Genomic DNA, 14,394 nt, shown 5'->3' with positions numbered 1-14,394 from the left:
CCGAAATCTGTTTCTCTAAAGATCAGTGGGGGTCCCATGGCGTTAAGCCTGGTCAAGGAAAAAATCATAGAAAATCACACAAAAACCAATAAAGGTAAATATATTTTGCCAGTATTCGGTCCCTGTCAAAAGATTGTGAGTTTCTTCAGTCTCCTTGGGAACGGGGGGTCAAGGACTGATGTTGGGAGTTGACATGACTAAATATCTGAGTGCATTTGTGACTTACTGTAAAAGGAGATATAACGTTAAGAGAAGCATTGCTCCAAGAATTCTGCAGGCGATGATCTTTAGTATGTGAAGTAAAAAGATGTGCACAAGTCTGTTGTGTTAAATGCCAGGGAATACAGGTGGTGCTCATTCTGATCTAAATGTTCTTTACTGCCTCATAATCTCTGCTGAAAAATCTGGTCAGTTTCCTTGGATCTTTGGTGTCTCCCATCTTGATGTGCAATACTTCCTGGTCTCTAAAGTGGGATTTTTGGAATCAGTACTCAGTGACTTTTGTGCCTCAGTCTGTTTTGAAGTGGGGGTGGTTTGGGGTGAAGAATCAGTGTAAAGAATGCATGTAAACCCTAAAATTTGAATATGTTATCAGTCCATTTGTTTTCCAGAAAATGTAAAGTTAATTTTAGACAAAACTTGACCGTGTACAAAAGAATATGATGACATTACTCTAAGGCTAATGTGTTAGTTTGCACGTTCTACTATTAAAGAACAATTGTCAAGCTCAACTCGTTAGCATAGAGAAGCCCAAGGGATGACACAAGCCATAAGTGCCAACTGTAAATAGTAAGTTGACAGTATAATAATATTTGGATATTACATGTGATTATCAGTTTTCTTTTTAAATATTTCTTTATCCGCAGGTACTTAAATACATATTAAAAGTTAATTGACCTGAAAAGAACAGCTTGTACTTAATACTGAAGAATGAGCTTCATTCGTGCACATGCCTGTTTTATATTCCAAGATGTCAATCCTTTCACAGATTTCTTCTTCTTAAATGTTAGAATCTCTCCTAGCCTAACTGACATGGAGCTTTCCATTTTGGCATTAAGGGTATAACAGTAATAGTAAAAAATAAATAAATAAATTTGTAGTCAGAGATTTGGTTATCCAACACTAGGGGTCCCTATAAGATAATATGTGATAAGTGCTTCCAACCAAGATAAACCATGAACTGTTTCTTGTCATCAACTCGAGACAGAAATGATTTTGATGAATTGTATCCATGCAGTTAGCAATGCAATTGTTAGCAGGATTTAAGTTTAAAACCAATTTGTCGTTGTTCATAAAGGAGTGTATCATTTATACTTCATATTTTCCACAAAGAATTAAGTTAGCTGCATATTTTGCCTGTCTCTTACTGTGGTAAACACAATCCAAAAGTGACGATGCTCTTAGCTTAATCATGTAAAAAAGCAGATGTTGTCATGGGCTAGAGCTCAGGTTGTTGTTGTGCTTTACTTTATATTATTAATTGAATTGTAATAATAATAAAACTAGGCTTGTTAAGCATACATGCCACTAACACAAGAAACGGGTAACTGATAGAATCAGGATCATTCCAGTATACACAGCACGACAGCACTGTATCACATTAAAAGGTGACTTTTACACTATGACAAGCCAGCATTACACTTACCTATGAGTGAAGATGTTTTGTTATTTTCCTGGTTTGTGTGTCTAGGGAACAAGATGTAACTTACAAATCCATAGAACCAGATTCTTGCCATATGTAGCACAGCAGTGTACGTAGTGGCATTATGTACACAAACGCACAAGCTGGCATTAAGGGTTTGTCGAGCGAGGAATGTGAAACTAACCATATAACAATCTGAAAAAAAAAATATCTAAATGGAGTTTAAACTTTTAGTTTATTGACTTACATGTAATGTTAACAGGAATTTAGATAGTGCCATTCGTTTAATTGTACATAAAAGTTTGTGTCAAGTTCATTTGAGACTAAGCTGTTCCAACTATAAAAGGATTACCATTGTAAACAGAACTCATTAACTCCTGAGAAAAACCATTAAAGCATATAAAGGAAAATTCATGCAGAAGATAGCTACTGTAAGCAAACAAGTGCATATGACTAAAATAACTATTTTATTTTGAACAAGATTTTACATTGAAAAAACCATGTTGTTGCCTAGCTGAACTATTGGGTGCATGAAGGAAAGTATGCACCTCTGCTTTACTAAAAATGATTTGCTCTCAGAATGACGAGCATAAGACAGGTCTTTACATCTGCATTTGCATATCTCTTTAGGAACTGATTCAGAATTATAGTGACAGATGTTGTCAATCCTGAAAAACACAGCTGTTATGAACACAGATGGCCTTCTTCATGATGACAACATTAAAAATGGCCAGCATTGTAAAATGATTTAATTAATGCAGTATTGGTTTTAATTCCAGTTGTTTAAAACAAAAACAGTAATAATTACTGGTATAATTGTATGCTTATATGTACCTTTGCATTTACTAATGCTTCTGTTAACTATAGGGTTCCTGATTTGCATAATGTAATGTGCAGATCTGTTTTTTATAGCAACATACAGTATTGGCAATTCAGTGTATGGTCTAATTGTACAGTAATGTATCTTCTTTTCCACAAACACAGTTCAGATCGCCTAAATGACACACGCAGTACTATTAAAGACTGAACAGATGGAACACAGCAGAGCAATTGGATTTGGCATGTCCCACTTGACAGGCATGTGACTCGTGAGGGTATGCAGCAATTCTTCAATGGATCATTCTTACTTGTCCATGTAGTCGGATTGACCATAACCGAAGTGTGGAAGTTATCATCTTCAAATATTGAATCTGATTAGCAGCAACAAATCAATACAGTGTATGTATGTATGTACAACAATAAAACTGTTTGAAAGTCAACAAAAACTGTAAAAACTTAAATAGTTGACTTTTGTCAAATAGACTCAAAGAACATCGGTATACATTGTTTGCATTTCTAAACTACACATTTATAACAATAAACTAAAAAGATTATTTTGCTTTTCTTGCATTTTTGATTAAAATGACTGCCTCGTGCCTGTCTTCCGATGGATTTGGACTGAGCAGCTTTTAATATGTTTCAAATTGAATTTGATTCTTGAAAATTTAACTGGGTTTAGAAGTTTTCCCAGCACACGTATCCAAGTTGTTTTTCTAGTTTGTGCTGCTCTGTGTATTTCCCCTGAATGAAAGTTACATTTAATGTTCCACAAATAAAATTAGATAGGGACACTTGTCCCCTCACACCTCTGGAAAGGGACTGGTGTAACCTGACTGTTTTTTTTTACTCACCCACATACTGCATACACACACTTCTGCTTCTCCCCTAGGAGAACAAGCAGTGATGATTGAAAGTTGAGGGCGATTACATAATCTGGTCAATCAGCAATTACATATAAGAAAGGATCAGAAAATATGGTACAGTCAGATGACAATTTGACTGAGCAGTAACAAGGTTAAGCATCTGTGTGATAAAATAATATTTAGTAAAAAAAAAAAAAAACTGAACAACAAAGTTTTATTTAAATAATAAGCAGCACTGTACACAACATTACATTACATATTTTTAAATTCAGTTAAATCACTCCAAGTAGCCATACATTCTTTATATTGGCACAAAAACAGACAGGAATTCATGTTAAGAGAAAAGGTGTGATTACATCGAATCACTGACAGAGCTATAGGACCCTTTCGTGAGTGATCTTCATCCACACACCAATATCCCAAAACAAACCCTTGTCTGTAGATGTGGGACCAACACTAAAAGCCTTTTTTATTTCAATTCTTGAAAGCATGGCCTTTTTGGCTTCAAAATAGTGCAATGTGTAGCTTTTCTGCTTCAGCACCTTAAAAACGTGCTTACTTTTGCACATAGTAGCTCTGTAACTAATTACAAACATTACCAGTTTAATTCAGTAATTTTAGTACCCGCTGTGCATTTTTGCTAATTCCAAAAATACTTCTCCTGGCCTCATGACATAAATTGTAAATAAAATTGTTGCGTGTTAATCAATAAAAACAATGGTTTATTAATATCGAAGGTGATCTTTAGAACTATCTTGCTGGTATGTTGGGAGATCATATTATCAAAACAGATGTATCATGTGCAAAAAAGCATCTTAAAACAGTACTACAAAGTTTGTGTACCTATATTATTGAATTTAGATAAGAAATTATTTAATTTTTAAATAAATGTAATACAAGATAGATGTAATACATGGTGCACATAACCACTACATATATCACAACAATGTATAAATGACACAAAAATATATAAACTTTTCATCTCATAAAAATAAATTAAACTTATAAAAGTTGGTTTCAAATGCTCTCATTTCTGTTTTTGTTAAAATATATGTGTTGTTGTTGTTGTTGTTGTTATCAAAACATTTAAATTGTCTATTTGGTGTGCTTTGCTTTATTGCTTCTTAAATTTTACAGCATTTTTTTTTTTAATTTTAAACATGACAATCTGATCGGTTCCACAAGTTCAATCCTATGTAATCAGCCAGACCTTGTTAAATAGTAACTGATATTTTCAGTTTACAGCATTTAAGTTCTGAGAATTGTTTGGTTTGAACCTTCTTTACACCTTCGCTTCTGGGTTTTACATTTACTCACTTCCTTTTTCTCCTTTTGTGTCTAGAAATATGTCAGTTTTTTTATCGCTTCCCATAGTTCTGCTCAAGCCAATGCCTTACTTTTTTAAGATTGTAAAAAAATGGTCCTTTCCCACCCAGATAGGCAATTTTCTGTTTATGCACAATGCACACTCTTTCAAATGAGACGCCATAAGCCACATTAGTGTTGTTGTCCATGCAGTCTGCCACCAGCTGGCACTGAGGTGGTAAAGAGAAGCGTTCCAGCAGGTTGTGGGCAGCCAGGCAACGCTCTTCCAGGCTCCTGTGCTTCCTTACCTCAAAAGAATTGAACCCCATTCCTGGAACTGCCCAGCCATCTGTCGGGTGAGCCTCATCGATATAGACTAACAGGAAGTCAGCCACATCAGAGAACTCTTCAACCAGCTGCCTAAACGCAGGCAGGTGGCTGATGAATGGGGGTCAGGTGGCAGAGCCAAAGTTGACAACCAAAGGACGGTCAGAAGACTCAAAATCCAGCAGCCGGCATTCCATTCCGCTCTTACCGCTAAAGCTTTTCCTTCTGCTGCTTGCACCCGATACTCTAACCACCTTGGAATTGGGCGCCTCACCACCCAGCTTCACCTTACAAAAGAAAAGCAAGCTGTGATTTGTTATATTCTTTTAACATGCTATATCAGATCTGTTTGAGCATGTCTAAACGACCTCATGTGCAAAGCTACAGATCACCTGCGAACAATGATACAACAATGAACTTCTAGCTAGTGCAAAAATTCATGCAACTGCTAATTCCTGCAACTGGATATATTCTAATTAAATTGCTGCCTTTTTTTTTTTTTAAATGTGCCACTTTTCAGCCAACTTTACAATAGAGGTATGCAGACTAGGGTGATTCAATATGTCCATCTGCTGTGTCTGACGTCTAGCTATAATAATTTAGCTCTATAACAGAACTTGTAATCAATTTCAACCTCGTAATCACACTAGTAAAACCAAGGAAACAGCGTCTGAAAGACAAACGTTTTACCTAGTGTCGTTCTCATGTAATTCCTCTACCAGAGAGATCATTGCGCAATTTAAAATTAAAGCATGTGCATTGCTGTTAGCACCCGTTACCATAGTAATGGGACGCACGCATCTGTAACTAGTAAATTACTTTGCACGGATACATTCATAAGGTATTCTTCACTGCAAAGTTGGGACAACTTAAAACATGAATAATATGAGCTATGCAGTACATGGAATCGTGTAGTGCTCTCCAAAATTACAATAATTTCTAAATCCGTTTACCTGTTTATACGCATCGAGAAGAAAGCTGTTCCACACAGACCGCAGCCCAGCTGATGTTAACATGCGCTGCCATTCACCACCAGCACCAGAGCGGCTCAGGAGTGACACCACCCGCTTCACCAGGACCACTGAATCATACAGCGCCAGGAACAGGCAATTGGAGAAGAACCCTGGCAAAATCTGTAGCCTTACCAGCACGTCTACACTTAGCAAACCCATGGTGGGTTCTTTTAACTTTATATCATGGTAATTTATATTCATGTCTTCATTTCTGTAAACCCAAGGAATATCTTCAATTGTCTTATGTTCTCTTTACTGGTAAGTTTCTCCCTTCAGTAAACTAGTAACTTCTAGAAAATCAGCGCTTGCTGAAAGTGAACGGATCATAACTTTTTGTCCCCTCAAACTTTGCTACTAGTCTGTCAATATCAGGACTTCTAGTTCTGTCTGGTGCCGCTCTTTATATCCGTGCGTAAATCATTCACCGAGGCTTATCTTGAATAAGATCATGACGTCAACGCTGAAAGCTTTTCTTTGGCTAGGACAAGTATAAAACAAATGGAAACAGAGACAATAGGGTGGAACTTTATATTGTCTCTGTTAAATTCATTCACTCCTGGAATAGTCGCAGTGACTTGTGCACCTTTGAAAAGGAAGGACAGGATTGACGTTTATATGACGCAGAAATTAAAATCCCTTTCTTGTTTGATTAAAAGAGTAAGATTATCCACGTTTAATCTTCAATTGTAGTTTAAAGGGTAAAGAGAATAAGCTGTCAACTACGCAGTTTTAATTTCATTCGAATACATTGAATTCACTTTATTATTTTATTTAATGAAAGTTTATCCACTACTGACCCGCCAGTGCCAGGTATCAGTTTAAGTTGAGATTGCCAGATAAGTCTAAAGCGTGTTTTAATATTGCTATTTCTTCAAACTAATTGTTGCTTTTTGTTGTTGTTTTGTTAAGCTGTTTCACCAGTCACTGATCTACACATTATTAAATAGATATAGTTTCTGTAAAGTCTACCGTTTTTTCTCTTGGTCGTCACCAGCTCACCCTCAGCTGCCAGGGTATTCAGCAGGGTAATGACAACTGGTTATTATCTCAAACGAATTAGGATAAACAAGATTTAACAAAACCTTTTAAAACCCATCTGTAGGCATAACAAGTAATGTGAAATTATTTAAAATAATTATAATTTATTTCATGTTTTAAAGCATGTTGTTGTTCTAAATCACTTCTTAGATTTGCATACATTGTATTAAAAGTTTAGCCATTTCTTTTTTAAAGATATAGTAATGTATCATCATATACATTAAAAATGAGTTCCGTTTAAGAGCAAATGGTTTCAGTTGATAAAAAGGAAACATTTGCACACACATGGATGCTTGTTATTTGTGGCATGGCTAAAGAGATTCAATGAAATGCTTGGTAACTTCTCACTTTACCAGCCTGCCCTCGGGCAGTGTCATCACTATATTAAACATCATTACTCCATATAGGGTCATTAGAAAGTCTCTTCATTTATCTACTTTGCACTGCTACAGCTGTATGCCATTTCTGTGTGTTAGCTTGCCAATGGAGTCGGGACTAATGGTGGACATAATAATTGTCTAAGCTAATTCAGCATCAGCAATAGATTGCTGGTGTTGGCCATTGTTTGGTGACTCAACCTGCAACGCTGTATTGCTCTGTGGTGATTAGGTGATTCTATAATAACCCTTAAACACACTCCACTATGTGGATTCACAGTACATTTTAATTGAGCTGCCTTGTGTTTTTGTGTGAATATGTTTATGTATGTACTGCATGTAAAAACAAATGTAACACACTTAAAAAAAAAAAAAGAAATTCTCAACTGCCTCCCCTCAAATTATAACTATAAAGAGTATTGAGGAATGTACAGTATGTCTACTATGAACTTCACAAACTCATTCCAACCATGCTCTGGAACATGTTTTTGAAACCTAATTGTGGGGTTTGTTGGTTTCTGAGAGCATGGACATTTTGATGATAATTTCTGTGTTTTGTTTTTTTTTAATTAGGAATGGTACATATGTTAGTGGGTGTGAAGTAGTGTTTTGTTTAATCTAGCTCCCCCTCATACCAGTGTGAATATCATGCTGTTACTGTTGTGCTGTTATTATATATAAAATGAAAACTGAACCAAACTGCATGAAATGGCAGTTCTCACCAAAGCTCCCCGACTAGTTACTTGCAGACATTGATTAATAAACATCTTGTTGAAGTTTGTCTGAGATTTATTCCAATTAGAAAATGCCCCTTCGCATTTTGCTTAAAACATAGCCCTCTGTATTCAATATTACTATCTCAAGTTTCATACTTAAACTTTAATATTTTAATAATTCTTTGAGAAATTAAGTGCATTTTTTTCTTTAGAACAGCAACTACAATATTTTCCTTGTTAAATTACTTCTAAGTAGATATCTAACTATCTGATTGTTGCTATAAAATATTTCATAATCCTCAACTCTTATCAATGTATCTATTTGTATAGATAATATGCGTTTTGGGCAACGGTGTCATTTTGCAAAAGGAGATGTGTGTGTGTGTGTGTATATATATATTATATATATAACATTTTTGTGTTAAACTTTCATACACATCTCCTTTTGCTCAGAAGAGCCAGCTGCCCAATGTTTCAGTATGGTTCATACCTTTCTCAAGGAAGCTTGAGTTTCACTAAACCCAATTAAATCCCATTCCTAACATTATTTAATGATAGGAAAGGATGAGTGGTCTCAGATAAATGCAATGTTGTTTCTAATCTATTAACTGTAATGTGATGCACTTGTGTTTATTCATACAAACTCTTTCTGAACTTGTTTTCCATTTCCATAATTATCTGGTAACCTTACATTTCATTTATGAAGCTGAGCATGAACCAACTAACAGCTGTGTTTTGATTTTTTATGACCTCATTGTAATGATTCCCTCATCTTACTGGTGCATCACACATTTTACATTGTATTTGCAGTATATCCACTGCATTCATGTTTGTAAAACTTAGATCCTCCGTTTTTGTTGTTGCACAGTACAATCCCCACAACATCTAAGAAGAGCAAGCTACAGTAGGTATACTTGACACAAGCATCATTTGTGTCAGACACAGCATTTCAGTATTAAATAAAATAACCATTTAATATTGAACTTCAAATGCTCCCAACATAGCTGTGAAGTGTGGAGTAGTGGTTAGGGCTCTGGACTCTTGGGTCCACATGGGTTCAATCCCATGTGGGGAACACTGCTGCTGTACCCTTGAGCAATGTACTTTACCTAGATTGCTCCAACTGTATAAATGGGTGATTGTAATCATGTGTAAAAATAATGTAATTGTATGTAAAAATAATGTGATATCTTGTACAATTGTAAGTCGCCCTGGATAAGGGCGTCTGCTAAGAAATAAATAATAATAATAATAATAGCTGGCAACTTGGCTGCACAGAGTGGCTTTGCTAGATTACTTCATCTTTTTCTTTTTCTTTTACTTTGACGTCTTAAACTATAAAAAAGTAAGCCACAGCATGTAAAACCACAGGAAGTAGCATCTTAATGGAGTTTTGAAGTGCTGTCATGAATAAAACATTTTTATATAACTGACTAAACTCCATGTAGTCCTGTTCAGGGTTTAAACAGGATTCATTTTAGAGAAGGTCTGCTATATATAGTTTTATTATTATTATTTATTTCTTAGCAGATGCCCTTATCCAGGGCGACTTACAATTATTATTTTTACATACAATTGCATTATTTTTTTTACACATTACTTTTACATACAATTACCCATTTATACAGTTGGGTTTTTACTGGAGCAATCTAGGTAAAGTACCTTGCTCAAGGGTACAGCAGCAGTGTCCCCCACTAGGAATTGAACCCACAAGCCTCCGGTCCAGAGCCCTAACCACTACTCCACACTGAAATGATTTAGAACAACAACATGCTTTAAAACATGAAATAAATTATAATTATTTTAAATAATTTCACATTACTTGTTATGCCTACAGATGGGTTTTAAAAGGTTTTGTTAAATCTTGTTTATCCTAATTCGTTTGAGATAATAACCAGTTGCCATTACCCTGCTGAATACCCTGGCAGCTGAGGGTGAGCTGGTGACGACCAAGAGAAAAAACGGTAGACTTTACAGAAACTATATCTATTTAATAATGTGTAGATCAGTGACTGGTGAAACAGCTAAACAAAACAACAGCCCTAACCACTACTCCACACTGCTGCCCTATATACAGTATATATATATATTAAATATTTACATTTAGTACAAAATCGATAGTTTTTTATTTATGTTATTTATATAGGACAATTTACACTAGAATTAATTAGCATGGATAAACATAAATCTATAGACTTGATCAAACTAGCTTATATAGATTCGTTCTTGGAGAGGACTTTGGTCTGTTTGGGCCAACACTATCTAGGTGGAGTTGTCCCCATTTAAATGGTTTTAACAATATTAGCTTCTGTTTCTATATATACATATTTATATACACAACTCCAGCTAGTATTTTGCTTAGTCTGTCTGTACTTCAAACATACAGTTTTCAATAGGGGGTTAACATTTTGAACATTGCATTTTATTATATGCAGTTAAAGTACTTTACTTTTCAACCCCCACAACTAAATCCCTGATTTAAGAGATCTTATTTGAGTTCCATGATTTATTTTGCAGAATGGCTGGTGTACTAAACAGCAGGTTTTCAGTTTGAATTGCACAATAATGCACCATGTTTGTTTTCAGATCACTGAATCTTTTGGCACTCCCTTCCATTTTCACATTTAAGAGTTTCTTAAATTTAAAATAGTAATTATTATTAGTAGTAATAATAATAATAGATATTATTTTGTTAAGTTACTTGTTTTAAAACATAAAACAGTACATATTTAAACATTAATGAATGGCCAAATTCTTACACATCATAGTATTATGATTTATATGGGAACATAGGAAAAACCTAGAGAGAGACAAATTAGTCTCCAAATTTCTAAACGATAAAATCTTTGGCTGTGTTTACTATGAAAGAGAAATCGCGCCATGATAGAAATACTCATTAAGCACACAATATTCTCATGCTACGTTCACTTTTTCACTTAGGTTGCTATCCTTGCAGCCTGATGCTTAACTGATCTGGGGATAAATCAACTGAACAGTGCTGTATACTGACAGGTGACCTGACATTGAACTCTTATTAAACTGTAAAGTTCTGTGGAACTTACAGTAAGTAACTTTGTTGACTACAGATGTTAACTTGTACTGTTAAATGTATGCATCTAAATTAAGCGTCAATATTTACGATAAAATCTTTAGAGCACAGCCCTATTAAAGTACAATTACAGACCAATTCTTATTATGGTTTATGCTCTTCTTTTAACATCTTAACATATTCTTTCTTTTTTTTTTAAGCTTCCTATGAGCTTGTAAGCGATTATGATTGCTAGAGAAATACAATGTGTGGCTGCCATACATAACATGTAAGTTTCATATGCCTTTTATAAACTCTTACTGTGTCTTTCAGCTGCAATTACATTTTTACTTTTAGCTTCATTTATGAAATTGCAAAGGAGTACCAAGTCATCACAGTTCTTAAAATCGGTAATCTGGGAACAATTTGCTGAAGTGTTTCAAAGGATTAGGACTGAACAGCTAAAAGATGAAACTAAGGAAGTTCATTTCACATGACCAAACGTAATACAAATTTCAAATCAATCCCCATGATAGAATACATTTTACAGACAGTAAAATCAGTTGTCTTTGTAGCTGGAATCAGAGAATTATAAACACTACAATAAATAAACACATTTACTGAATTTTCAAATGCTTCTGGATTTAGAAAATAAACACAAATAAACCCAATATAAAATCATTAATATGATGTAAGTAAAAAACAGTAAATGCCAGTGAAGCTAAGCTGTAAAAACATCTCTGTTAATACACCCAATTATGGAAATAGCATAATCATCACATAAAATATGGAAGCACGATTTCAATAAAGAGTAATGCCAGAGGCATTACATGAGGTGACTTCATTTTATAACAGTTGATTTTCAAGTAATAAATATCATTCATAATGCAATAGTGCTAAATTCAGAACTACTAAAATGAAACATACAGGTAATGTAATAAATTCAATGGCAAATGTGTTGGCAAGAAGTCTTTTTCAAAGTCTTCAAACATTTTAATCTATTACGTTTCTTTTAGTATTTCTATAAGAAAAAAAATGTTATAAAACTATTAAGTCAGTGTTTGTTTTTGTGCCTGGTCATTACTGTAAAAAGGCAATTTGTCATATAAATGTATCATGTTTCTTTGTAGCAAGAAATTGAATTTAAAATATATATATATATATGTAAAAAACAAGGCATTGTGGCATTTTGGTTAAATAAAAGTTAAAATACAATGTAGTATAAATATTGTAGCTATCATTTAAATTACTAAAAAGGCTTTTTATACTAAATCTCCTTTTGGTCTTTATGAGATGTTGTGCCATTAGTCAAACAGTTGTCCTGGCTGGTATCAAAATCAGGTGAAGCCATTCTTTTGTGTGGTGCTGTGGAAAAATGATACAGAAATCTTTTTTTTTTAGAAGGCATTAAAATTGTCATTTACACACACAAAAACAATGGCTGTATCTTGCCAAATACAAAAGCTATAGACGTGTATTTTGGCAGTGTACTTCTCCTGTATAGAAAATTAAGAAGTTTGATTGAACTGTACCACAGAACAGAGAAAGCCATTGACTATATGTGTTAAATGGCTTCCATCAACAAACCAACTGGTCTGGAATCCAGGAGGCATATTAATCTTGCAGTGATAACTATGAATTGTAGGAAACTTCAGCTATTCTTTTTATTTCACAAAGCTGTGGAGAACGATTTTAATTTAAACAGAAGACTGTTTCAAGATGTCAAGACCGGTTTAAAAAATATCAAGAAATGTTTACTGTAACAAAATTTGAACAATATCTTACTCATTTGTATCTTTCTGTCAATCACAAATGAATACATGTCATTAAAAAAATCCATGACATACAATTTCTAGAATGAGCTCTTTGGGTTGGATTTTCATGACATATCTTGTTTATGCCACAAATGTTTACATTTGCTTTAAATAAGCTATCAATAAGAATATGCTGATGCTACACCAGCTCTATGACAATCGATTACTGTTTGCATCCTTCAGACCTCTGGTTTGTAAAGACTTTATGATTCCTCATCTAAGTATTAGTTTACGTTCATCTTCAAATATGTGGTATTTCGTGAATGATGTTGCCTTGTATATAGAATGCCCTTGAAGTATAATTGTATTGCAGTATAGCACAATGAAACAAAATAAACAAACAAAACTGTAATGACCAGAGTGGTATAAGCAGTTATTACCAGACTGTCTGAAATGTAAAACATGTAGGGCAGTCTACTACAGATACCAAATGTAACCTAATAAAGCGAAATTTGAATTTACTGGAGAATAGTAACATTAAGAATGAACTTCAATATTCAATATTCTACTCACAGGTGTTGTCTGTAAGAAGGGAGCTGGACAGGAAGCTATTTTGTCCTCGTATTGAAGAAGAGAGAGTGGCAAGACGGGCACTTTGAGATGTTGCATCCATCTTCATGTCCTGCATACAGGGAACATTAAACCATTCAATAACATATTAGTCAATCCTGCTTAAGAGTGTATTTTAGGTTATATTTACAATGAAAATAGAGAGGCAGCATGCTATGATTGTAGCGCTATTATTTCTGAAAAAATCTACTTGATCCTGTCCTTTTTTATTATGACTGATATATCGCATGATACATCTCTTATATGTTGCGATACATTTAGATGTGCATGTTTTTTATTTAAAATACTTTACCCCATTATTATTATTATTATTATTATTATTTATTTCTTAGCAGACGCCCTTATCCAGGGCGACTTACAATCGTAAGCAAATACATTTCAAGTGGTACAGTACAAGTAATAATACAATAAGAGCAAGATAAATACCCCATGACCCATGTATTAGTGTTTGTAATTATGACAGTCCACGGGAGACAGTATGTATACATTAACCCTATATTCCTGGATTCTTCTTTTTGATTCCTCCAACTGATGTTGCAAAGTGCCAACAATTTCTTTGTATTTAGCATATCTCTGCTCGATCATCTCCCTCTGTCTCTGTGAATCCTGGAAAGAAAGAGCAATGTTGTGTTTATTATAGATCGCAAAAATGATTCAAATGCATAAAGCATTTTCCCATTTTGATATATACTTATAGAGTATGTAGAGTAAAAATAATAACATCAACAGGCATGTGGAATGTCCCCTTCTTGTACTGGACAGAGCAATCTTTAGCAGAAATATTTCCGATCTTTGATGCAGCTGGTATCTTTTTCATTTTAAAGAAATCATGCACTCTATGCAGTGTGTGCAAACATTTACCTGATGCCATGTTTCTAAATG

General features: G+C 34.3%; 1 protein-coding gene and 1 pseudogene across 3 annotated transcripts in view; both read right to left on the bottom strand.

Annotated features, from left to right (window-relative positions):
• Window positions 1-3,524: 3,524 nt before the first annotated feature.
• Window positions 3,525-6,927, bottom strand: LOC117422569 (type II iodothyronine deiodinase-like; annotated as a pseudogene).
• A 4,670-nt stretch (window positions 6,928-11,597) lies between these two features.
• Window positions 11,598-14,394, bottom strand: part of LOC131697608 (centrosomal protein of 128 kDa-like) — a 37,068-nt gene continuing 34,271 nt past the window's right edge. The window contains exons 18-20 of one of the 3 annotated variants that reach the window (XM_058987746.1): window positions 13,999-14,118; window positions 13,456-13,564; window positions 11,598-12,493 (exon numbers count right to left, since the gene is read on the bottom strand). In XM_058987746.1, coding sequence (XP_058843729.1) covers window positions 12,396-12,493; window positions 13,456-13,564; window positions 13,999-14,118 — 327 coding nt within the window. In that variant the 3' untranslated portion in view covers window positions 11,598-12,395. Of the gene's footprint in view, window positions 12,494-13,455; window positions 13,565-13,938; window positions 14,119-14,394 lie in introns of those variants that run through there. The other 2 variants (XM_058987747.1, XM_058987748.1) reach the window with 2 other exon arrangements.

Source organism: Acipenser ruthenus, chromosome 15 (genome assembly GCF_902713425.1).
Source record: "Acipenser ruthenus chromosome 15, fAciRut3.2 maternal haplotype, whole genome shotgun sequence".
Taxonomy (NCBI): Eukaryota; Metazoa; Chordata; class Actinopteri; order Acipenseriformes; family Acipenseridae; genus Acipenser; species Acipenser ruthenus.
Note: the sequence above shows the minus strand (reverse complement) of the source record. Positions and strands in the feature narration are given on the sequence as shown.